A 27,455-nucleotide genomic window follows, 5' to 3' on the forward strand; every position below is an offset into this window, starting at 1 on the left:
AAAGAAGTTTGATTTTAAAAAAAAATTTTTACTAAGCCTATTAATTGTAATTTTGTTATTAAAAATTAAAATATTCTTGATAAAAATAAATATTATTTCATGTGTAATGATTATTTATATATCTAAATGGATTTGGGGAGCAATTGGGTAATAATTAGGTTTTGTCCACCATATCCTATATATCTGGCCCACTGTGCATCGGGAAAAAAATAAAATAAAATATTTTCGGATAACAATTTGGTCCGGTACTTAGGATCGGATAACAGTCGGATGATATTTTTTGGATAGGAATCCACACCTATCCAAAAATGGTCCCAACCTCAATTTTGAAGACCAAAAAAACGACCGATGGGATATTAATCTGCATGGTCTCAGATATCACCAGATGTAAAAATTAAAATCTAATCTCTATAGCCAAAAGAGAAAAACACATTTAAAGTTTTCCCAGTGGGCAAAGCGACGTTAGAACAACGTCGGATCGATGTCGGAGCTGACGTCGGATCGATGTCGGATTTACGCTGGAAATGGAAAGGTTAGGCGACGTCGAAAAAAAGACATCGGGCGACGTCAGAATTCCGATGTTAAACCAACGTCGAGCGATGTTAAACCAACGTCGGAACGACGTCAGAATAATGACGTAAAGACGATGTCATTATGTGGTAGAGCGATGTTAAACCAACATAATAAATACAATTAAAGAATAGCACATATTTTCTGGCGTAAAGGCATTCATTACAAAAAACAACATTCTATTTTGCATCAGTATCTTTCTGGAAACGCCCACCAACCCCGCCAACAACTTTGCTAGGGCCTACCGCAATACCTTTTAAACTTCCGCTTTGATATCGACTGCCATAACTTCGCTTCTTTTCGTCATGACACAAGCTAAAGAAAAGTTGAAAGTATAAAGGCATAAATATATAAAAACCAACTTTAATTAATTTAGAATTTCAAATCATATAAGTAAAGTTATTTCGGTTACAAAAAACAAGCAACTAATGAAACTTCAAAAAAATAATCCATTAACTACCCGACAAGAACAGCTTAAACTGACTGAAAACGTTAAAAACTTTCAGAAAAGTTAACCAATTTACCATCTTTACAGGTAAATAAAAAAAAAATTTTATATTAAGTCTGTTTTGTTACTTTAGGGTTTCGTCAATGTCGAAATCAGCTAAATTGTTGTCAACTTTAGTGCGGTAGTAGAATAGTTGTAAGAGCGCTCGCCTTGTATTCATGAGGTTTGCAGTTCAACCCTCTCATACGTCTCTGGAAGTACCGCACATAATTCTTTTTTCCGCGTAGAGACCAATTCATATTTCGAAGTTAAGAGTTGAGAGTTGAACAAAATGACACAACTCTCATAAGTGGTCACACATCTCTCATGGGATGTTGTCATTTCTCACAGATACAACAAAATCAACAAAATTTCTGTTCCCTAGTAATTATAGCCACTAAAACTGTTAACTCCCTAAAATTAGAAAAATGAAATCAACAATTTTCTCTTATTGACTTTTATGGAGACTAAAAAGATGCTAAGAAATTTTGAAGTATATTTTTAATGTTTTACAAATAGTTTTTTTTGAACTTTGCATCAGCAGATGTCATTTTTTTTACAAGGTTTGAAACTCTTAGTGGTTATCAAATATCTGGAGACATGAGTGTGCAAAGTGTTGCGACTGCCATAGAGGCCTAAAAAATTTTTTAGGCCTCTATGGCAGTCATTTTATTGGTTGTATCCATTTCATCATCAAAATATATCGATAAATAAATATTCTTAATTATCAAATATGCATGGAAACTTACATCAGTTCTCATGGTTTACTCAATATCTTCTTTAATAACAGTAATGGTCTGTCCCTGATTTCTGGTTCTCAAACGAAGTGTGTATTCATTCTCTGTATCAGACTCTGAAGTTGATTCTGAAAACAAAAGATTTTGTTTTTGGAATAAATATATTGATAAATAAATATTCTTAACTATCAAATATGCATGTCAGTAGCACACTCAGGTCTTCAAAATATTTGATAACTAGTGAGAACTTCTGACTTTTTTGAAATGTTTCTGCTGATGCAAGGTAAAAAAATAATTTTTCAAAAATTCAAAACCTACTTTTAAATAACTCAAAAATAGCCATTTTTTTTAGTCTGCATAAAAGAAATTGTTAAAAAAATTAACACCATGAACTACAATAGCATAGACAAATAAAATTTTATAAACTTAAAAGTTACTCTACCATTAATACGCTTTGACAAATTTTTGTGTTTGTTATTATGTTGCACATTTAGTGTTTACTCAGTGCTATCGGTCCCCACAAAAGCATCATAATATTACCTTTCTAATATGTTGTTAATATTTTCTTTTAATTTAATCCCACCATCTCTTGAAAGACGGGCAACCTAAAAGAAAAGCATTAAGATACTATTGATATTATGTTTTACTTTTTATCTTATTGCTTGTTTTACTGTAAATAGTATAAAAACAGATATTTTTATTGTACAATTTGTTAATAACTTTAAATTATACTAACAAGACAGAGTTTTTATGTCTATTCACCCTAATTTTTAAACCCTAGTTTTAATGGTTGTTGTGATGTTGATTTGATATGATTTGAGGGATGTATTGAATTTTTTTTTTATTAGGATGACTAATAACTTAACAAAACAAAATTAATAACACGTAACATAATTCTTAAATATTTTAATATGTATTCTTAAGTCTACCCTCTTATTTACAAAGTCATTCACAAACTTAGATCCCTCAACTGTACCAACTGGTTATTATTTTATCATTATTATTGTATTAGGGTGAGTGACCCTAATACAATAATAATGATATTTATTAATAATAATAAATAATGATCAATTACTACTTTTAGCTGACTCAGAACGAAGAGATTCAACTTCATTGTTAATAAATTGTAGATTGTCATCAGAATCATTTTGCAGAGAATCATTAATTAGATTATTGATTTCTTGATTCTGTGCTCTCCAATTATTAATGTAAGACATCTAAAGAATAATGTTAAAAAGCTGTTGAAAAAGTTTTAGATTGTGATACCAATCCATTTAAATGCATTTTTGAATATTCATGATTATCCCACTGTCTGCCTATCCGAAAAAATTAACATGGAAACAAGAAAGTGGGATGAGATCATGGAAACTACAGAGACAAGATCTGCAAAGCATGATGAAACAGTTAACACATCTAACAAAGTGTATATTGGCGTAACCACAAACATTTATTCACAAAAAGCTCATATACTCAACAACTCTAAGTATTTGTAGGAGATGAAAGAAAAAATCACCACATTCCATTATGAAACAAGTTCCCTCATTTAACTATTTAGAAATAGTTTTTAACAGAAAAGCATAACGTACTTTTTACCTGATGATTGCAATAAGCATGAAACTTAAAGTAGTAAAAATTATGTAGTTTTATTTTAAATTTATCACATAAAATAAAATATATAACTCTGGCTTTATTTATTGAGCACTCTTGTTGAATTTACATACACAAATAAACTTAAAAACATTGCAGTAATGAATTAATAAAATAAATCAGATAAATATTTTTTACTAATTTATATACATACATACATACATACATACATACATTCATACATATATATATATATATATATATATATATATATATATATATATATATATATATATATATATATATATATATATATATATATATATTAGGTATGTTACATGAAATTTTTTAATTGATCTAATATTAGATTGCTATATATCATTGGAAAGAGCTTTATTACAGTATTTTAAAAATGAAAAAATTATCAAAATCCATCAATTTGACAAAAAGTTATAACGTTTTAAACACCGATTTTTTGATATATGGATTTGTTGAAGAAACTGTGGTCAAAAAAATACTTTTCTTAACTAAAATTAATATAAGTTTGTCAATTATTTTTTAAACACCTATAACTTGGTATCAAAAGTTAGGTATAAGAGTAGGCTACAAATTCATGTTGGTTTCTAGCCACCGGGCGTATATGGGAGGCTAGAGGGGGTACCAAACCAACACCTACACCACCAATAAATGCAAATTTTATTTATAAAAGTTTTTTTTTTGGTAAAATAGTTGATTTTCATATCATTTTTTAGAAGTAGTTATTATTTGTTTCCAGACCACTGCCAAATATGAGACTTAGGGTGGGTGTAAGGGTGTCAGTGGGTGTAAAGGTGTTAACACACCCTAAAATGAAAAAATCTTTTCTATAAAATTTTTTTTCCTTATTAAAAAAAAAATTAGTATCAAATAAAAAAACTTTATTTTACTACTAGCAATACACACATTGATTCAATGAAATACGGGGTGTATACCACCACGTCCCTCCAACCTAAAAATAGAATCAAATTTTTATATGCAATTTAGAAAAAGATTTAAATTACTTTTATTTAAAATAAAATAAAATAACATTAACAAAATTACAAGATGCATCAGAGGATCCATTCTCTCTGTATAAATAGCGTTTAAATCCCCCTTCCCAATCTAAAAATAATATTTTTATATTAAATTATTTTGAACTAAACTAATTATTAATTTTTGTCTTGGCTTTTAGTAAATGATTAAAATTCTAAATTCCATCAATGAAAAAATCAATCAATGAAACAAAATAATAATCATTTTTAACGATAGACACGACGAGAACGTAAGCCAGAGCCGTCTATCAAAAAAATTGCAAGTCACAACACTTGCTGTACTTTTTTGCAAGTCACAACACTTGCTGTACTTTTTTTTGCAAGCCACAACGCTTGCTGTACTTTTTTGCAAGTCACAACACTTGCTGTACTTTTTTTTTGCAAGTCACAACACTTGCTATACATTTTTTTGCAAGTCACAACACTTGCTGTACTTTTTTGCAAGTCACAACACTTGCTGTACTTTTTTTTGCAAGTCACAACACTTGCTGTACTTTTTTTGCAAGTCACAACACTTGCTGTACTTTTTTGCAAGTCACAACACTTGCTGTACTTTTTTTTGCAAGCCACAACACTTGCTGTACTTTTTTGCAAGTCACAACACTTGCTGTACTTTTTTTTGCAAGTCACAACACTTGCTATACATTTTTTTGCAAGTCACAACACTTGCTGTACTTTTTTGCAAGTCACAACACTTGCTGTACTTTTTTTTGCAAGCCACAACACTTGCTGTACTTTTTTGCAAGTCACAACACTTGCTGTACTTTTTTTTGCAAGCCACAACACTTGCTGTACTTTTTTTTGCAAGTCACAACACTTGCTGTACTTTTTTTGCAAGTCACAACACTTGCTGTACTTTTTTGCAAGTCACAACACTTGCTGTACTTTTTTGCAAGTCACAACACTTGCTGTACTTTTTTTTGCATGCCACAACACTTGCTGTACTTTTTTGCAAGTCACAACACTTGCTGTACTTTTTTTTGCAAGTCACAACACTTGCTGTACTTTTTTTTGCAAGTCACAACACTTGCTGCAATTAATTTTTATATATTTTATATATATTATTTTCTTTTAAATATATATTTATAATACTTTAATCACATAAGTAATATTAATATTGGTTTCTACTATTACATAAATAACATTAAACCACATAATAAAAACAGCAAAATTATGAAAAAATCAACTCTCCTGCAATAACATCAGCAGCAAGCTGGATTTTTTTTATGAGATGGTCAACAGCTTCTGAATCAGATTCATCCTTTTTCCAGTAAGAAATGGTATAAATTCTGTCTTCTTTTCTCTTACTTACTTTTTCTACTCGCCCATCATTCATGACAGATTTGTTATTATCTGTATCAAACCATTCATGACAGAGCTCTCTCCCAACAATTCTTTCATACATTACATTATACAAGTCATCAAGTTGTTTAATAGATAAGTGCTTATATAAATTTTTCATATCATTAAAAGATAGAACACGCAGCTCTTGCTCCAGCTTTCTGTTTTCTTTTTCATCCATTTTTTGTCTTTTGCATGTCTGTCTTTTTGAAATCTCTGCTCGTAATGCAGTGTGTTTCAGTCGATTGTTTATTCTTTTTTTACGAGCTGCTTGCAACTATATTTTCCCTAGATATTTGGTCAAGACTATCTAGGTAATCTATGGTTCTATTCTTTTTTGATCTTATTTTGCAAGATATATAACAAACTGTTGCATTTGGAGATCTTCCTTTAGCTTCATTAAACATACCCATTAACTCTTCACTATCTATGTTGTGAAGCCTTGCACTAGCTGTCTCCTTTTTAAGTGTCTCTGTTATAGAAAGTGAGAAATACCGCTCATATTGACGGTTCAAAACATCTTCCACCGCAATAAGACAAGCCAAAATCATGTTGATAACCTGCTCATTGATGGAGCATAGATTTTTGACAGGTTCTAAAACATTTGATTTAAGGGGATTTTCGAAAAAATCCTTTTTACTGTTTATCAGTGCACCTGGATTAGATTTGCAACTTTTAATTGTATGCAAAACATCTTAACTACTTGGATACCTGCAATATGATCAAAACTTGCTTTTTCAGCTGATACATAAAATTTTTTTTTCCAGGGTCCAGTGAGAAGTTTTCCAAATATTGCTAGCACACACATTTGTATTATGGCAGTTGTATTACAAAATGCTGATTGCAGAACTGTTTGTAAAGTGCCACACTTTACTGTTCCAATGGTCAGAAATTGCTTAAAAGCATTGTAGTGTTTCATAAAGATGAAACAAGTACGGAAGAGTATATAAAGATGATTGCCACGATATCTTGGAATTGTACCTCATGGCAATTCATTATTGTCTAAAAAATTTACAAATCCTGCCGGATCACCTTTGCCATCTTTAAATCTCATTTTGTTCATTGCCAAAACAATTTTAACTGCCATACAGTCGTGTCCAAATAATAGGCAACTTTCCTTTTCTAAAGACTGTAATGCTGATCAACATGAAATAGCTATTATATCAAGCGGGTGCAAATGACAGTTCAGCTCATTTAAATTCTTACCCCAGGTTGCACAATCTTTGGTAATGGTAAGATGATTTGCTGCAACTCTGTCTGTCATTGTGTTTGATATATTTGAAATAATAGACTTACGACATTCGTCAAAGGAAAGTGAGAAATAATCTGAATAAACTAAACCCATATGATCCACAGCATTACATATGTGATTTGGTAATCATCAGATGTACCTCCAGGTAATTGGTCAAGGGCAATGACTTGACATTTATTCTTTGAAGTCAAGTGGATGCTGTTGATATGGACACCCTCTTGCGTTATTGCATCAAACCCAAGAGTTAGATTATTATTATTGAAAGCCCATTCTGCTGCTTGCAATTCAGATATACTGCCTAGTTCACGAGCCATTTGCTCAACTGTAATACGCTGAGGAATATGTAAAAATTTAACACCTAAATATTGTGCAATTTTCTGCAATAAGAATGGAATGTTATATGTTGGGACAGACAACAACATGCTGTAAATTATCATTCTTGTTTGTAATGCATGAGCTTATTGTCTTCTGATGTATCTAAAAGTGAAATATTGTCCTCCTCCATCTGGATCATATCATTTTCTAATTTAGATAATGCCATTTTGTTTTTCCTTATGACATTACTATGTTTGAGATTCATTTGTCTTAACTTTTCTTTTTCTTTAACTTTTTTTGCCTTTCTTGTAATTATAAGGTTGCGAATACGTCTACTGTAATAATATGTTTGTAACTTTTGTTTTAAGTCTCTAACTTCTGCTCTTAAAGCTTTTATAATATCTTCTTTTCTTTTGACACTTTGCCTTAAAACTTTCAATTGATATGGTGTGCTCTTTATTTTAGCTTTTAATGAAGCTATCTTATTTTGGTATTCTTTAGAAGAGCTAGCTAACTTTTAAGACAAATGAGACAACCTATTCTTTAATCTTATTTTCTTTGGAGCTAATTCTTCTCTTGAACTGTGCCTACTCTGTAAATTTATAATCTGACCTTGTGAACATAAAGATTCACTATTTATTAAAGATAACATAGTAATGTTTTCCAATGATGACACAACTGAAGAAGTTGATACAAGGTTTATGCTACTAGAATTAGCTTGCGATGAATTGGTCAATAGTGGTTTTTGGAATGCACAGGTCTCATTACAAAATGCAATAAAATGTTTAGAGTCTCTTTTAAAGTTGTAAACCCATTTCTTTGCTTTATTAACAAGGGTCTGAATATCATTTTTGCTAATACTAAAGCCAAAATACTCTTTGACTTGTTTGACAGTTTCAATAAACAACTCACTGTTTAAAGTAAAACAAAAAAGTATATGCCCTACCCTACACTGATTGTTTGTTTTGCAAGGTAATGTGAAGTTAGCAGACGAAAACTTTTTAAACTTGCCACGAAATATATGAAAATTTCTTTTTGGGCCCATATTATCTTTAAAATTATACCAACTTAGTCAATTGGGTAAATACTATGCAATAGGAGAAATACTATGCAATAGGAGAAATACTATAATAAGAAAATATAAATAGATAAAAGAAAAAGTAAGTGCAAAAAATAGCATAAATACCTTCTACAACCAATGCTAAGTACACTGCTAATGTTTTCAATTTCACTAAAACCAATTTTAATCTTATTAACTGCATATTAAAAAAAAGCTAAACAAAAATTGGTTAAAGAACTATTTAAAATTGCAAATTAACTGTTTTCATTGAAAAATTATAAATTAATAGCAAATTAAAAAAATAAATGAACATATATAATGATAAAAATTTTTTTTTAAATGCAATTATGAAGAAATGAATCAAATAAACTTTTCAAGTTTAAATAAATGAAATCAAAGTCATAACTGAATAAAAGATAAACATTGTAATTTTTTGTGACCTTTTTAACAGTGCCTTTTGTCATAATTTTGTAGTAATATTAACTTTTATTAAGTTAAAAAAATCTTGTGCAAATAATAAAGTTAATTATAGTTCTTTATAATAAAGAAGTATAATTAATTTTATTATTTGCACAAGGTTTTTTTAACTTTATTTATAATTAACTTTATTATTTGCACAAGGTTTTTTAATAAATTTTATTAATTTAATTGAAGATAAAAATTTTAAGAACTTTATCTACAGTTGAACTGTAATTAAAAATATTAGAGTTTTATAATTGAACTGTCTCAATACTTAGCATAAAAACTTATAAAAATTGAAACTAGCTAAATCATTTATTTGAAGCATACTTAATATGATTCAAATAAATTACTATTCAACAAAAAGTAGTGGTAATATCATTTATTCATGATATTCATATGAACTTCAAACGTCCGCAAAACTTTGTATCCGCCATGATGGGTGGCAAAAAAATGTAAACAAATATTAGATACTAAAAGCCGATCTGTTGAAATTGATTTAAATTCTTTTTTGCCTACAATTATGCGATCACAGTATTACGAGAGTCTTAGTTTGGAAGCAAAAAAGAGATACGAAGAAAAATTATCAGTTTTAGAGATTATTTTTGATCCGTATTCTTTATCAGAAAAAGGCTGTGAACTAACTAATAACGTAGACAAATTGCCTAATCTGACTTTTGCTGATATATACAGCTATCTAATCAACTTTCCAAGTCAGTTTACAAGTTCTAGTTTAAAATCTTACAAAGGTCTTGAATCTTACAACTATGTAACAAGTTGTCTTGTTCACAACGTTCTTGTAAAGTTCATTCATGGTGTAAAGTCTATTTATATTGTTACCAGTCGTGTAAGACATGGTCAGAGCATTTTTTCTAAAACTCCAACAAGGGTATGGGTTAGCGTTCAAGAAGATGGTGAAGTTATAAATGCACATTGCACATGTATGGCAGGTTTATGTGAAGTCTGTTCTCATATTGGAGCAACCCTATTTTATTTAATGTTAACATCTGATTATTGGAAAAGAAATAATGATGATGCTTGTACATCTCAATTGTGTGCTTGGTTGCCACAAAACCTTAAGGAAGTTACTTATTTGCCACTTTCACAAATTAATTTTACTGATCCTAAAAAGAAAATTGAAGCAAAAGTGAAGAACAAAACACAAGCAAAACCATATATTAAAAAAGCCTTATCTGTTCCAATTCCAAGTGAGACAGAAATTGCTAACTTTTACAGTAAAATATCAGATAATGCAAGAGATAGTGTAATTCTTCGTATAATTCCTGAATATAGTTATAAATATATACCTTTAGTTGCAAAACTAAATACAATTATTTTTAACTTTTACAAAAGAGAACATGAACAATCATGAACTTGTGCAACTTTCAAATAAAACTTTTTCAGATATAAAAATAAATGAAGATGAAATTAAATTGCTTTCAGATCATACAAAAACTCAATCTCAATCAAGTTTATGGTTTAGAGCACGTGCAGGGGTTATAACAGCTAGTAAATTCAAAGCTTGTTGTCATTCAAATATAGCCATGCCTTCTAAAAATTTAATAATGCAAATTTGTTATCCATCAGAAAAAAAATTTTATTACCAAAGCAACAAAGTATGGTTGTGATAATGAAATTGTAGCTAAAAATTATTTAAAATCACATCTATTAACAACTCACAAAAATGTTGAAATTTTTGATGGTGGATTACTTAGAACACCCAGATGGCCATACCTCGAAGCAACTCCTGATGGTATTATGAAATGCACATGCTGTCCTCATGAATATATAGTTGAGATAAAATGTCCATTTAAATGCACAAAAAGAAATGTCTTTGAACTGGCAAATAATGGTAAAGAGTTTTGCATGGAAATAAAGGACGGAAAACATTATTTAAAAAGAAATCATCAACATTTTTATCAAGTTCAGCTACAAATGTTAATTTCAAATATTCCGATGTTATTTTATTGTGTATGATGGTGAAGCCAGTCTAATTGAAAAGATTTATGTTGATAAAGAATTCCTCACTGAAAACTTAAAGCAAGAGATTTTTTTATTTTAGCGATATTGCCTGAACTCCTTGCTAAATGGTATTCTAGAAATCATAATAATTTTGTAAATATTAGAACAAAGTAGCAATTTTGAAACAATATGTACTTGCGGTGAAATCAAAGAGAGTATTATAATTAAATGTTTTGATTTAACTTGCGTTATAAAAACCTATCATCTTAATTGTCTTGGACTCACAAGCAAACCAATTGGAAAATGGTTTTGCCCATATTGTTGCCAAAAGAAAACCAGAATTAAAAAAAAAAAAGTTTTAAATGAATAAATAAACATAACACAACATTTATGTATTTTTATATATTAAAATAAAAGTCAATCAATAGGGACTACTCCACAACAAAGGTTACATAAAGCAGAGCAAACAGTTAAAATATTATTTAGTGTACATATTCCATCATCTGTTCGACTGGTTAGTTTATTAGGAAGTACTCCTTGCAAAATTGTGTATTTATTTCTTAAGAGCCCAATTAAACGTTCAACATGTATTCGTACATGGGCAATCTCTCGTGTCCAATCAACTTCTATTTGAGACAACTGAGACTTTCCTCGTGTAAAAGCAGGAAGTTTTAATTCTGCACAATGTAAACCAATGGAATCTGCAATGGTAAAACCTCTGTCTGCTAACACCTGATCACCAATAAGTAAATTATTTAATATTCCAGAATTTTCTGTAATATAAACGTCAGATACTCTTCTGCCCCAAGCTTCTGAAACAAATGATATTGAGCCTTGTGGAATAATGCCAATTAAAACTTTAACAGTATTATGGTGTTTATATTTAGAAAAAGTTTGAGCTCTAGCTGTCAGATCTTTGGTTTTTCAATAAAAATCTCAAAGCAGTCAATAATTACAACACATTTAGGAAAAAATTCTTGAAAACAAGTTGACATTGTTCTCCTTAAGATATCTCTCTCTGGCCAATTTATCAAAAAGGATAGTCTGCGCATCATTACAAGAAGCCATTTTTCAAAGATTCGTGATACAGTTGGTTGACTTATCCCAAATCTGTACGCTATATCTTGTTCCAGCAAATTTAGACGCAGTTTCATTAAAACAATACAAAATTCTTGCAACTTTGTCATAGTTGAAGCATTATTAGCTGGCACATAGTTTTCAATTAAATTAAAAACATGTTTAAAAACATGTATATCAGGAAGACCTGTATAAAATTGAGCTTTTTTTTTGTCTTTTATTAGTTTAAAAGTAGCCTGATCAACTTGATTTTTCAATATTTTGTTTTTCTTGATGAGTGCAGTTTTTATATTTTTTAGTTTTTTTATAATATATTTTGATTTCATATTTTCCTTTTGAAGAAGTTCAATTTCTGCTTTACTGTCTTCTTTTAGTTTTTTAATTGAATTTTTAAACTTCTCGTTTTCTTCTTTTAACTCTTTTATAATTTTAACATTTTCAGATTCTTCAACAATTTGTTCTTGCAAACAACTGTTAATACTATTTTCTTCAATAAGCACTTTTTCAGCATTCCTCTTTTTTAAACGATTTGATCTTTTTGAATATATTTTCCTTGATGAATTACATGACATGTCATTAAATTCAATAGGTATACTGTTTTTTCTGTTAACTTTTTTAATGGAGGGAACAAAGTCAGCATGATTTTTATCATCATTTTTTCTTCCTAAAAAATAAACATATATATATATATATATATATATATATATATATATATATATATATATATATATATATATATATATATGTATATATATATATATATATATATATATATATATATATATATATATATATATATATATATATATATATATATATATATATATATATTGTTGTATATAAGTATATATTGCTGTATATAAATATATATAAATATATATGTATGTATTTATATGTAAATTTATAAGTGCTCATGTGTTTATGTATTTAACATTTAATAAATCCACGCAAGAAGACGACTTACCAGTAATAAAATGTTCACCGCAAATGTAAGCAAACTTCAAATTCGGCAAAATCTTTCTATTTAAGAAAGCAATCCGTAACCTCCTTCGCTCTTCTTCTTTCGGAAACCTATGAAAAGGAATTGTGCTACCTTTAATTTTTCTGTTTTCACAGTATGGTGCGCAACATCTTTTTACCATTTTTACATTTGTTTACATCTTTTTGCCACCCATCATGGCGGATATAAAGTTTTGCGGACGTTTGGCGTTCATATGAATATCAAGAATTAAAAAGATTTTAATAATTGATTTAGGAGAACTTTTGATTACCACAAAAATTTTTATTTTTTCATTTTTATTCATTTTCCTTTTTAGTTAAATCTGAACCAATTATTATAAATTTAAAAGCAGATTGAAGTTCCTCTTCGTCTGCCCCTCCCCCTCCCCATGTCTCAAAATAAAAGTGGAAAATCAAAATTTAAGTACCAAAAGTGCTGCACAAAATAAAGTATGTGCTGCATGAAATAAATCAATAAAATTTGGCAGGTGCAAAGAAATTGTGTAAACTTAACATCGAGAATAGTATTGCAAAAAAAACAAGCATATCTTCAACATTTACTGAATGCACAAAGTATAACTAAGTTTTTGTCATTTAAAAATCTACTTAAAAAAGTTTTTATTGTAATCGAAAGGTACAGATTTATAAAGTTTAATTACTCGAGTTTTTAAAAAATATCTATACTAATATATAACTCTAAATAAAAAACCTCAAAATACGTTTCTCCCTAAATAGCGAAAAGCAAACTTCAAAAAACGTAGCACAGAATTTTAGCACAAATATCGGCTCCGTAAAACGCGTAATTCTACGTACCTATATATATGTTTTAAAGAATCACAATTAATTAAAAATCAAGTAAAAAAATAAACTAACTTTTGCTTGCCGTAAAAAGCATACGTCTTATGGTTTGTTAATGGCTGTCAATAAAGTCTTATGAATTAAATTTAAATCTTCCCGATAAATAAACTTTTTCAGTAATAACAATTTTTATTATTATTAAATAACTTTTTTTTTCCATTAAGATGTTTATTTTCCGGTATTCAAACTTCCAGTTCAAAAAAAATATAATAAAATTACCGTGGTGTGACCTACCGTGGTATGCAAATTTTATTTATTAATAAATGAAATTGTCGATTTACGTCGTATTTATGTCAAAAGACATCGCACGATGTCAGAACAACGTTGGTAAGACAACGTCGTTTTGACGTCGTTATCGCGATGTTATAACAACGTTGCAACAAGTCGGTTGACATCGCCGATGAAAACCCAACGTAAACCCGACGTCGGTTTGACATCTAATGCCCACTGGGTTATAGCACTTTGCGTTTGGATCGCACTTGGAGCCCTGTTGTAAATCTATTTTATTTTTTTTCACTTTTGAGTTACGGAGTTTTTAAAAAATATCAAAAACTCTTCACATAAATGTGTTGGCTATAACCTGACAAAAAATCAGCTCTCTGACATTTGTGGTTTGTGTACAGGGACCCAACGTATAGGGTATGGCACTAAAAACTTCTTTAAAAAGAGGCAACGGATGCTTTACGTTTTTATCTAACCTTATTATCTATGGAAGTTTCAAAATTTAATAATGGACTATGGAAGTTTCAAAATTTAATAAAATAAAGCCTTGGCATTTATCTTTCAGGCAAAAAAAATAGAAGCAAGATATCTTTTATCTGTGCAAAGAAATAGCTCTTTAAGTAGGAATCTCGCCTTTGAAAAAATGGCCAAAATATAGCAGCTTTTTGTTGTTTGTATGCTTTTTAAAGATTCAAAGTTACATGAAATAACTAATTTAGTAAAAACATCATGTGACTAGTGGATATGGGATTCTATGGTTGTTAGACTTCACATTTGCGTGTACTTTTCTGCGAAAAGAGTGCTTTTTTTGTCCAAGTTTGTATAAAATATGGCGAAGAAAACACATTGTTAGAGGCATTTTTTCTAATTCTTCTGAATTTAAAACACATATAAACCTCTTTATATTTTAGTTGTTTAACCCACAGGTTTGCTTTGTTGTTTTTGTTTAAAATGATTGAACAAATATTGGATATAATAAAAACTTTTTTTCATATTGTAAAAATTACTTTGGAATTGTAAATTCAAAATTAATTGGTAATTTATAAAATAATTTCAAAGTTAATGCGAGAATCAAGTTTTTTTTATTTAAATCAAATATTTTTAACCTTTTTGTCCTTTTTTTCTTGTATTGAAGTATCTCATAAAATCTTTCATTGCTTTGACCAAGTTTTTTTCGACTATTTAAAAATGTGAAAACAGATGTTTCTTATTTCCGGGAAGAGCCATAATATCAAAGTAATTACATTTAAGCAGTCAACAGTCTAAAGAACAAAAATGATTTTTTATCAACACATGCTTGCTGAAGTTTTTTTTTAAAGATCAGTTTTTTAAGCACTGAAATGCCATATAAAAGAAAAACTAATCAAGATTGTCGGCAATCTGTATGCTTCTTTGGTTTTTCAAAATGTGACAGACATATTTCTGATTTCATTAAGGAAAGAATACTAGGTATTTTTTCTGGAAATTCCATTGATTTTAAGGATGATAGAGTTCAATTTGGGATATGCAATTCCTGCAAAGCAATGGTACAAAAGCATGGCAAAGGAGATGGAAACTTGCCTCTTCCCAAGCTACATGGCTTTAACAAAGTGATTATTAGACCACAGACCAGAGGATTTTATTCTTGTAATTGTTTAATTTGCCAGTTTGGCCACTAAAAGGACATTCTACAAGGCTCACTTTTTCAATCGATCAAGATTTGAAAGAATCATCAAGTAGCTTTGATAAACTATGCTCAAACTGTCTCAGTGCAGTCAAAAGAGGAATAAAACATAATTGTTCACAAGCCACCAAGTTTGAAAACTTAAAGAAAATGGTGGCAACTGCTGAAAAAATTGCGTCCTCTGTAATAACTCAAAAGGTATCTTCTCCAGAGGGCACTCTTAGGTTGAGCAGAGAAAGTGGTAAAGCTTTAAAAATCACTCCAGGTCCCTCCAGAGCTCAGTGCATATCAAGAACTTCTCTAACGACTTTGGACATGGTTCATGTTCAAATCAATATTGGTCTTTCAAATAAAAAGATGCAAGAACTGGCTGTAACATTAAATAAGACTACAAACTCAAAAATTGTTGAAACAAAATTTAGGGAAAATTTTACAAAGGCTGGTCGAAAAGTTGAAAGTTTATTCAAAGTTTCCAAAATCTCACTTACAAGCCCATCAACAAAAACTTATTATTTAGCGGAGGTTGTTCACTGCAAGAGTTTAGGGGATTTTTATAACACAATTCTCAGAGGTAGAGCAATCACCTCACCGCCTCTCATCAAGCTAGGTATTGATGGTGGAGGATCTTTCCTCAAGTTCAGTTTGAGTGTTATCTCCAATAGTGGATGTCAAAATGTCGAAACAAGTTCAGTCTCAAATGACGAAAGCTTACTGACTGTAGAACATGAAAAAGAAACAAGTGCCAAGCGTCAGCTACTTGTTGCTGTTGCTGAAAATGTTTCAGAAAAAATTTTAAGTTTCTTTGGGAAAATTGATGTGGTTTTCCTTATTGCATGTGATATGAAGTTAGCCAATATCATCTGTGGCATTCAGTCTCACTCAAGCAAACACCCTTGCTGTTGGTGTGATGTTAAATCAAGTGACCTCAAAGAACAAGGAACTCCAAGAAACTTGAAATCCATTAGGATGCAATACAAAGCATTCATTGAGAAAGAGAATGGAAAGTGTGTTCAAAAGATTTTCATAATGTTGTTTATAACCCATTGTTTCACCAAGAAGATGTCAAACAAGTTATTGAGTTTATTCCCCCCAATGGAACTTCATATTCTCCTTGGAATTGTAAATCATCTTTACAAATCAATGCTAAAGATATGGCCTAAAGGCAAAAAATAGCCATTACTTCTCAAATTGAAATTACAACCTTATCATGGTGGAGAGTTTGTTGGGAATGATTTTCATAAGCTTTTGAAAAATACGGATGTTTTGCAAAGAATTATTGAAAGAGAAAAGGCAGGCCATATGATTGGTTTTGTGAAAACACTCCAACATTTCAAAAGGGTTGTTAGCTTCTGTTTTGGAAGGCTGTTAAATACTGAACATGTTCAACAAACCAAAGACTTTAAAAACTCATATCTTCAACTCCCAGTTTCAGTCACCCCAAAAGCCCATGCAGTGTTCTAAAATGTTCCTGAATTTATTGCTCTAAAGGGTACAGCATTGGGCATTTTCAGTGAGCAATCAACAGAAGCCTTACATTTAATCATCAGTGCTCAATGGGCTAGGTACAAAAGGAATCCTGATCACTCTGGTTATAAAGGCCAGTTACTAAAATGTGTTATTGACTATAACAGCAAGCATCTTTGAATTATATTTTTTCAAATAATTCTTTTTTTTTAAACAGTTAAACAGTGATTTTTAGAATTTTATTCTTGTCTAAAATTTTTGTTTATATTATACACTATGTCAATTTATTTATATTTTTATAAAATATCGTAAGTTTATATCAAAAAATAAATCAGAAGTATATATCTTATTTTGCAAGTACTAAATAAAAAAATCTCAAGAGCAATTTGAAGAAAAAGTAATAAACATCACAACACCACCATACAGCAATATATTTTAAAGGAAATCATTTCATGTCTATACGTATGTATTTTTACAATGGGAGACTAAGTTTAAATGGGATTTTCTTATGTTTGATATCTTGTTAAAACCCATTTCAGTAAAGATATATTTCTTTTTTAAATTAAAAAAAGTTGCCATTATTGTGTGTATTTCCAATATTTGTTCAATCATTTTAAACAAAAACAACAAAGCAAACCTGTGGGTTAAACAACTAAAATATAAAGAGGTTTATATGTGTTTTAAATTCAGAAGAATTAGAAAAAATGCCTCTAACAATGTGTTTTCTTCGCCATATTTTATACAAACTTGGACAAAAAAAGCACTCTTTTCGCAGAAAAGTACACGCAAATGTGAAGTCTAACAACCATAGAATCCCATATCCACTAGTCACATGATGTTTTTACTAAATTAGTTATTTCATGTAACTTTGAATCTTTAAAAAGCATACAAACCACAAAAAGCTGCTATATTTTGGCCATTTTTTCAAAGGCGAGATTCCTACTTAAAGAGCTATTTCTTTGCACAGATAAAAGATATCTTGCTTCTATTTTTTTTGCCTGAAAGATAAATGCCAAGGCTTTATTTTATTAAATTTTGAAACTTCCATAGTCCATTATTAAATTTTGAAACTTCCATAGATAATAAGGTTAGATAAAAACGTAAAGCATCCGTTGCCTCTTTTTAAAGAAGTTTTTAGTGCCATACCCTATACGTTAGGTCCCTGTACACAAACCACAAATGTCAGAGAGCTGATTTTTTGTCAGGTTATAGCCAACACATTTATGTGAAGAGTTTTTGATATTTTTTAAAAACTCCGGTACTCAAAAGTGAAAAAAAATAAAATAGATTTACAACAGGGCTCCAAGTGCGATCCAAGCGCAAAATGCTATAAAACTTTAAATGTGTTTTTCTCTTTTGGCTATAGAGATTAGATTTTAATTTTTACATCTGGTGATATCTGAGACCTTGCAGATTAATGTCCCATCGGTCGTTTTTTTCGTCCTCAAAATTGAGGTTAAGACCATTTTTGGATAGGTGAATCCGAACCAATATCTTTAGATAATGAGATCTTAATAAAAATTTTACAGAAGTTAAGATCTAATGAGTGCAATAAGTTAGTTTAATTTTAATTTTATGTATATAATAGCCTAAAATATGTAAATAAACATTAGACAGGGTATGTTTTATGTTTCTTTTTGCTTTTTGTAAGACGATAAAAATACTTTTACCTGGCTGTTTAACAAACAGCCTTTCTAGATTAACGCCGGAGAAAGAAGTGCACAATAATTTTCTTGGATTCTAAAGTTTAAATGATGCATTTCAATCTTATAATAAATCTTACAAATAAAAGGTTTGTTCATGACGTCATTTTGTGTCAAGTTTTTCAATGGCGCGCTGAAAGAAAAGGATCTTCAAACCGTACTCGAATCTTCTCAATGAAAACTTCCAACTGATTATCTTAAATATGTGTTTTTTCATAAAATATTTTAAATTTAGTGGCCATTAATCGAAGGATGGGAGTGGATTGGGAACTAAAACCACTACTTTTGTTTTAAAATGCTTTTATAGGTTTTAATGACTATTTTTAATTACCGATTTTGAATTCCCATTAGTTTGACGACATAAGGCGGTGGCATTAAATTATTCCAGTATTTCCCAAAGCAGGGCCCAAGCCAATCAAGGGAGGGGGAGGGGGCAAAATTTGAAGTAAAATTTTGAATGAAAGTATGGGGGCTCTCATTTCAGTGAATTAAATTTTTGAATATTGAAACTTTTGTTAGATTAGGGGAATTTGAATTTTAGAAATGAGTCCGTAACAAGTAATTTTGAAATCAGAATCTTTTTTTTAGGCAAAACATTTCAATAATTTCGGTGCCAATAAGTTAAGTTTTATTGCATGTTAAGATTTCAAAACTTGCTTTCTGAATAAAAACTGTAAAATATAAAATGTCAAGGATTTTGTCATTTTATTATCTTTTTTTTTATTCTTCGGATTTTATCGTCTATCAAGATAAGAGAGGCTTTTTATTTTGAAAAGTAAAAATTCGATTAGTTCCTGTGAAAAGCCAATAAAAACTATGAAATTCGCATTTTAATGTTTCCTAAAATGGCTATTTTTATCAAAACAAATGATGAGTGCTTGATTGAGTCAATTTTTTTCATTTGGCTAAGTCAATGAAACGTAGAGAAAGTATTCCACTTTGTAAAGGTTTTTTAGATAATTTAAAATTAAACTAATAAAATTTTATGGCTCATTGACAACTCTTAGCAGGATTTGTTACTATTTTTCATATAACATTTTTCTTTAATAAGACCGTCAGAGGATATTGACAAAGTTTTACAGGAAAAAATTTAGCTGTTTAAAGAACGTATCTCAATTCAGCAGATCACAGGGCCCTCTAACAGCAGTATGAGAAAACTCTAATCTGCACATGAAATTATATTGTTGTCGAGAGTTTCGTGATCATTCTTTTCAAATAAATTGAGTTTGTAATACTATATATATTTTCACGTTCTAAGTTATAAAATTCCTTAAAATCTTTTTTCATACAGTAATATTTTGATACGATGAAATGTTAATCTGCCCTCAGTAAGGGTTGTTTTGACTTGCCCTCAGTGTATGTGTCTCGTCGAATAGTATTCACGCTTGTTTCGTGTATGGCTCGCGTTATGGTAGACTCGTTGACTTTTAACACTTCAGATTAATGTAAAGTATTAGCAAGATCTTAATGCATCTTAATGCATCTTAATGCAAGCAATAGCGATATACTAACTTCTGACTCGAAATTTATATAACTTCGATAATGCTGGTCTTTTTCATCTTTTATAGTACTTAATACATGAAATATTTAACTCAAATATTTTCTTTAAATACTTTACAAGTACCTTATTGAAAAAATTTTTCCTTTTTAGAAATCGTAAAGAGTAAAACTGGCGTCAACCGATCATCGAACAATAAAAACCAAATAATTTTTTTTTTTTTAGAATTTTTTTACAAAAGATAACAATAAAAAAGCCCTCATCAAGATTTAAAAAAATAATTATACAAGTAAAATTTTTTCTTTGAAAGCATGAAAACCAAGAACAGAAATAAAAGTAAAAAAATAAAAAACATGGCTCACTTTTAGCAGAACATCTGTTAAAATCGATCAGTATCAAATTCATTCCAAAAACTTCAAAGTTTTACAAAACAGTCGAGTTTTCACATTGGAAATAAAAATAGATTTAAATTTTGCATTTTTAACCACAAAATTTAGAACCCACTACAAATCTCTTTAACAAACATCTTTGGTTGCAGAGCCAAGTGTTGAAATATAGATTCTCACATAACATCATGCTTGAATTCTAGGTTATGAATTTCTTTTGGCTGCAGGTGGTTTGTTCTTCATTCTCAACTTCTTCTTATTCAGCAGAGCTATGCAATAGTATAAAGAGTTTGCAAATAGCTCCAGGTTTTTACCTTCTTTTTTAGTTCATTTGAGTTGCTTTGCTTCTTCACTTTTTTCAAGATGATCAACAACAGCAAGTTTTGTGATAATTTGGCCAACAACGTTTGGAATATTAGATTGTCTACGTTTCTTTACATGAGACTGACTTTTCTCTTAAAAAAAACTCTTCATTTTATTTTCCATTTCTTTTGATTGAACATGATTTTCACTTTTGTTTAAAAAGGGAGTTTTGATCTGATTTTAATACATAAAAGTTCACGTGGAAAAACATAAAAGCAAGTTCACGTAGAAAAACATAAAAGCAAGTTCACGTAGAAAAACATAAAAGCAAGTTCACGTGGAAAAGCATTGGACCGTAAACCCATTTAAAAGAGTATCCGATTCTTAAGTTGAATTTACATTAATAAGACAAGCATCTTTGTAGATGATGACCTACTTAGATCCTTATTTTAGTGTTAATTTGAAAAGAATTTGTTCTTCTTCGCTTCAACTTACGTAAAGAACTGTGATAAAAATCCGCTGTTTTTTTAAAATATTTCTAATTCATTTTTTTAAAACAAATTTCACGGTTTTTACTAAACCGTTAAATGCTTCTAAGTTCTGTGTTTGGTTCTAACCGCAACTTTTTTCAGAAAGATTTTTCAAAATATTCCTGAAAAAAGTTACGGTTAGAACCAAACACAGAAAAAATCAAAGGTAAGTTTGGTTAAGAAGTTGTGACTTTCTTTCATAATCACCAAGATTTTACATATAAATTTTTTTTATTCACTAAGATATTTTCGCAATAAGAGAATTTTACATTTTCACGAAGTTCATATTTTTTATTTTTCGTGTGGTACGAGAAAGTTTGCATAAATACGAGTTTTTTTTATAACATTAAACCTTGGCATATTTTTTTACTGAGTAAGAGCCTTATAAATACCAAATTTCGTTACGAAATTCGGGTCGTCAAAATTTTTGAGGACTTTCTTCCAAGTAAATGTTGCATCATGAGTTTATCCCGTTTATTTACCGTCCGAAGTATATTTCCGATTATACTTCGGACCACTGTGAAAACTTGGAAAGTGTTAACTATTTTTTTTTATTTGACAAACTGGATATATATATATATATATATATATATATATATATATATATATATATATATATATATATATATATATATATATATATATATATTCATATTCATATTCATATTCATTGACGTTAGTACACAAGCAGCATCTTTTATGTTCATATTTTTTTTGAGTTTTAGTTTTTGCACAAAAAATTTTTTTGTATGAGTAAGTTAATGTATATTTAATATTTTAGTAAGATGTTAGAAGATCAGGAGTGTACTGGTAGTGATATTAATTCAGAGACTGTCAGGCATTCATCATGGAAAGATTATATTAACCATACTTCTATGGAAAAAAATCTTGCTAGTTTATCAAAAAATCAGCAAAAGAAACTGTTAAAACGAGAACTTTATCTCAGCAGACGGCAAGAAAAACGTAAAGATGAGCGTTTAAGAAAAAAGAAAAATCGACTTGAATTAAGAAATGCTGGTTTACCACTTCCCTGTCGCATGAAAAATAAAATATTAAAGCGTAAAGAATTATCCAAGCAAAAAATTGTAGTAGATTTAAATTTTGCAGACTTAATGACTGAGACAGATCTTCGTATGCTGTTAAAACAAATAAGGTCATGCTATGCAGAAAACCGTAAGCTAGATAACCCATTGCAGTTGCATTTAACAAGTTTTTGTGGAAAAATTAAAGAGTTTTTTTCTTCAACACAACCTGGTTGTTTAAATTGGCTGCTTCAGTTTCATGAAAATAGCTATCTTGAAGAGTTTAAAAAAGAAGAAATTGTTTATTTGACAGCAGACTCTGAAAATGTTTTACACTCTTTAGATGATGAAAAAGTTTATGTCATTGGTGGCTTAGTCGATCACAACCATCAAAAGGGATTGTGTCATAGACTTGCTCTCCTCAACTCTGTTAGTCATGCTTGTCTTCCTATAAATGAATATATCAAGTTAAATAGTAGGAGAGTTTTAACTGTAAACCATGTTTTTGAGATATTGTTAAAATATATTGAACTGAAAGACTGGAAAAAAGCTTTTTTTCAAGTTTTACCTAAGAGGAAAGGTATTGATGAGTTAGATGGTTTAGATGAGTCAAAAGATTTAGAATTAGAAAAAACATTTGAGACTGAATAATGATATTTGAAGAATAGAATTAAATAACTAGACTCAGAACACAAAAAAGTGATCATGCATTTATTTTTTATACATGCAAGATAATTTTGGTGTTTTGTAGCTTTTTAAGACTTTACAACATGTGAGTGTTTAAATTGGACAGTTTGGTTGGCTACTGACATAATGCTGCAGTTAGCTATTTTTGGAGCTTCAAATTTCTCTAAAAATACAAAAAATATATATCAGTTTAAAAAAATTTATAATTTTATGATTTTAATTATAATTATTATCAGTTCCAAGCTATGGATTCTAGTTCAAATATAAAGTTTCAAAAATTTCACTTTTTATGGCTTTTTTTTTTTTTAACTTTTTTTAACAAAATACTATTTTATAAAATGTTTTATGTTACAAAAAATTATTTGCTGAAGAGAAAACTTATACCTAGCATGATTAATTTTTAAAATTCTGTTATGGCTTTGGAAGTCTGATGATCATCTCAAAATTCATATTAACATTACCAATCTGTTTATTTTCTTCATTTTCAAAGTAATGATAAACTACGATTACCATGGTGGATATTAGTGTACTAGCCTGTTGCTGCTGCATACTTTATTTGCTGCAATGTCTCTGATAATCTCTTCTCTGTTAACCCTCAAACCATAAGATGGAAATAGTTTGCTTTACACAATAGTAAGATGTCTTTAAAAAGTTGCTGTAGCATTTTGGAAATTTCAGTGATAAGTTTTGTAGAACATAGAACAAAGTAAGACTGCTAGAGAAAAAGTTTAAAATATTAAATATTTAGAAAATGTATATTATTAAAAAATATCAACAATAATGCACATTTTTGTAATAAAAGTCATTAATTATTAAACGTAAAATTATGTGCAAAGTTTTAGGCCCTCCAGTGAGTAACAGAAAAGGTTTGAGATTTTCTCACTGCTTCTAAATACTTGGCTGAGGTCTTTCACGCAGCTGCATTAAAGCTTCCCTGAGAAATAGTTAAGTAAACATCACAAGATTCCATAACTCATTCCTTAGTGTTTATTGTGAACAAGGTACTGTAAATAAATTATTTATTTAAATAATTTTGCTCAACTTTTGCTGTTAAGGTGTAGGAAAAACTTTCTTTCCCGTTTCTTTTGGTGGATGATTTGTGTTTTTTTTATCTTAATATCAACGGAAGTTAAAGAAAAGTGCCACAGTAACTTGAAAAACTTTTGAAGAATGTTTTGAAAATCATTTTGAGAGTTTTTGAAAAACTTTTGAAGATGCTTCATTTTGAAGAAGAATTTTTTACTTTCAATATTTCTCAATAAGTTATGGTTTTGGAATTTTGAATGACATGATGAGTTGTATTAATTTTTATTTTAAAAATATCCAGTGCACTCATAACTAACGACATCAAGCTTAAATCATTTTATAAAACCGTTGCATTCATCTGAAAACCTTTGGCGGTATTTTTTTTTTTTTAAATCAACCATATTTAACAATACTTTACATGTTTAAGTTTGAAAACCTTTTAACAAAAAGTATATCAATTTTTCTTCATTTTCTTTCTTGTTTTTAAACAATGAGTATTGTTACGTCATGCAGAGTAAAACAGAGTACTAAAAGTAAAAAATCAAGAAAATTTCATGAAAATAAATATACCAGAAGTTTGCTAAATGATTCAACTTTGCCAGTGGCTTCTTTTACTAGTACTGAAAGAGACAGTCTTTTTTCGAACTTATCTGTATCCTCAAAAAAAAATTGAAAAAATTGAGGCACCACAGCAAAATGAAAACAATTCTGTTGGTTATCATATTGTTGACATGGAAATTTTATCTAGTGTGATTTATCAATTATGTTGTAAAAAATGTCTTTCGGGTTTAAAACTTTCGGAATGTTTTTCTAAGAAAAAAGGATTGAGCTCAATGTTATACATTTGGTGCCCTAACTGCAACGAAAAAATTGAATATGTAAACTATTATGGGGATGGTGATTGTAAAAGCTATTCTTACGTTAAGGATACTTATCCTGGTATTACAGTGTGTAAGTTGGATTGTGTTGGACATGTACAAAAACGTGTTGGTTGTAGATTAAGAAAGTTGAAAAAAACTATTAAAGGACTTGGAGGGGAAGGAAAACTAACAAATGCTACAATTAGCTGTCTGCAAAACTATTATGGAATTGCTGTTAGGCAAAATCTAAATGATTTAGAAGGTATGAAAAAGGCCATACTTGCAACATTGTTTCATGTATCTTCATCAGCTGAAAATAACTTGCATGATCATTGCCCTGATGGTATCAAAAGCTGGTGTTGTTATAAACAGGACAAAGCTAATAAAAGCTCTACCTACAATTCAGGCACAGGCCTTCCAATCTCAGTTGTCAGCCATTTAAAACCTATATACATCGATCTATCTCAAGAAGAACTCTTAAAAAAATGCCTTCATGGTAAGACCCAAAACCAAAATGAAAGTTTTAATGGGACGATATGGCAGCGCATACCCAAAACAAAGTATGTTTCGTTAACACAGTTGGAGTTAGGAGTTTATGATGCTGCTTCAAGTTTTAATATCGGAAGAAAAGCAAGTGTTCTTTTATTTGAAAAGTTGAATATGATTCCTGGAATATATACTCTTCAAGGTTGTTCAATCATGAACAAAAAGCGTCTAATTTTTGTGGAATATCAAAATTGAACAACATCAAAAATGCAACGCAAAGCTATTTGTAGATGCAAAAAAAAAAAAGAAAGATGCAGATAATGACCATGAAAGTAGCCTGTATGATCCTGGTTCATGTTCTTATAAGTAACTGTTTTTAAACTGACATTTTGATTAAAAATTTTTGGTACAATTATGAATATTACATTTAAATGTCCTTTTTTCAATATGTAAATTTTTGACCTCCCGGCCATCCTATTTCATTAATGGTATGTTCAATTTGCATGAAACTTTCAGCAAATGTTTATTGCATATAGTTTTACAAATGGAACTAAAAGTTTTGCAATATTGTAAGAATTTTTTTTATTTATACAAGCTTAATCTTAAAAAATTTTGTTTTCTTAATGCACCATTTTAAAAATTTCATTGTAACTCAAATACTTATTTTTTTAAAATAGTTTTAGTTCAGTTTGTAGATCAACATGTTATTAACCATTTGCCTTAATTTCATATCCTAAATGCTTTCAGTTACTGAGATAGTATAGCCGGGGTGGCACAAATATCATTGAATGTTGACCATTTTAATTGGTAACCATGACAACTAATAAGATTATTTTTTTATTATTTTAAATGTGGCTACCTAGTTCTTTCTCAGAATATAGATGTTTTTTTGTTGAAAGAGTTATTTTATATTAAAAATTTTTGAGGGGTCTTTTACCTTAATTCATTAGGAATTTTTTTTGAAGTGCTGGACATGTTTTAAAGTAGTTGTTTTGAAATATTATTTTAAGATTGGTAAAACTCGTCCATATCGCATTGAATGAAAGTACAGATATTTTTGTCAGGTATGGGCTTGGGCCATTCTATTACGTCGCTTGTGTTATGTCATCGGTGCATGAAGGTAACTTTTCTCACTCAGCACTCATTGCCATAAAAGACCACAAAGAAAATTTTGTCAACAACTTTCAGAGCCGATTAAAAAACCCCGCTAAACATGAACTCAGAAATGTAAGCAAAATTTTATTGGACGATACCAATTGGTATATGATACCAATTATCATATACCAATTGGTATATGATACCAATTGGTATCATATACCATATTATCATATAAATAGTATTGTGGGGAATTATTTAGACTTTCCTTGAGACACTAAAAAGTCATTGTTTTCTTTATGAACTTGATAATATTTTTTACATCTGACTGCGAATCATATATTTTACAAACTACACTCCCTTTTTATACAGTTTTGCAACCGCGTCATTTTGACACATTTAATGCATTAACAATTACATACATTAACACCTACACACATTAGCACCTATATACATTAACACTTTCACAGACGCTAATTGCATCTTGAAGACGTTATTCACGACAGTACCATGTAGTATCATATAATATCATATAAGTAATTGTATCACATAAATATTTGTATCATATAAATACATTTGTATCATATAAATAATTGGTATTGGTATATGATATCCATTGGTATCATCCAATAAAATTTTGCGTACTTTTTTGAGTTCATGCTAAGCGGGGTTTATTAATCGGCTCTGAAGGTTGTTGACAAAATTATCTTTGTGGTCTTTTATGGTAATGAATGCT

The 27,455-nt window shown here is 29.5% G+C and overlaps 2 protein-coding genes, 1 long non-coding RNA gene and 2 pseudogenes across 11 annotated transcripts; 1 reads left to right on the forward strand and 4 right to left on the reverse strand.

Moving 5' to 3' along the window:
• Positions 1 to 693: 693 nt before the first annotated feature.
• Positions 694 to 14,148, reverse strand: LOC149878850 (uncharacterized). 7 transcript variants are annotated; one of them, XR_016446794.1, is made up of 3 exons: positions 13,790 to 14,148; positions 2,870 to 3,011; positions 694 to 2,399 (listed from the first exon to the last, which is right to left on the reverse strand). It is a non-coding gene; the product is annotated as an uncharacterized LOC149878850 (long non-coding RNA). The 7 variants fall into 7 exon arrangements; XR_016446797.1 differs by lacking the exon at positions 2,870 to 3,011 and having other exon boundaries at positions 694 to 1,922; positions 2,335 to 2,399; positions 13,790 to 13,922; XR_016446799.1 differs by lacking the exon at positions 13,790 to 14,148 and having other exon boundaries at positions 694 to 885; positions 1,147 to 2,399; positions 2,870 to 3,602.
• LOC149878851 (uncharacterized) lies at positions 5,500 to 6,062 on the reverse strand. The gene has a single exon (XM_090071215.1). It carries the CDS (start codon positions 5,971 to 5,973, stop codon positions 5,623 to 5,625), a length of 351 nt encoding a protein of 116 aa, XP_089927341.1. The 5' UTR covers positions 5,974 to 6,062; the 3' UTR covers positions 5,500 to 5,622.
• LOC149878852 (uncharacterized) lies at positions 6,041 to 8,641 on the reverse strand (annotated as a pseudogene). The gene is made up of 2 exons (XR_016446790.1): positions 8,546 to 8,641; positions 6,041 to 8,409 (listed from the first exon to the last, which is right to left on the reverse strand). The product of XR_016446790.1 is annotated as an uncharacterized LOC149878852 (transcript).
• Positions 11,228 to 13,124, reverse strand: LOC149878853 (uncharacterized; annotated as a pseudogene). Its single transcript, XR_016446791.1, has 2 exons — positions 12,882 to 13,124; positions 11,228 to 12,581 (listed from the first exon to the last, which is right to left on the reverse strand). The product of XR_016446791.1 is annotated as an uncharacterized LOC149878853 (transcript).
• An 8,151-nt stretch (positions 14,149 to 22,299) lies between the features above and the next one.
• LOC145200495 (tRNA methyltransferase 10 homolog A-like) lies at positions 22,300 to 23,535 on the forward strand. The gene has a single exon (XM_080074505.2). It carries the CDS (start codon positions 22,329 to 22,331, stop codon positions 23,214 to 23,216), a length of 888 nt encoding a protein of 295 aa, XP_079930631.2. The 5' UTR covers positions 22,300 to 22,328; the 3' UTR covers positions 23,217 to 23,535.
• Positions 23,536 to 27,455: the final 3,920 nt, after the last annotated feature.

The sequence above is a fragment of the Hydra viridissima genome, unplaced genomic scaffold (genome assembly GCF_058129835.1).
Source record: "Hydra viridissima isolate aposymbiotic clone 2 unplaced genomic scaffold, HvirCarnegie_v1 scaffold_14, whole genome shotgun sequence".
Taxonomy (NCBI): Eukaryota; Metazoa; Cnidaria; class Hydrozoa; order Anthoathecata; family Hydridae; genus Hydra; species Hydra viridissima.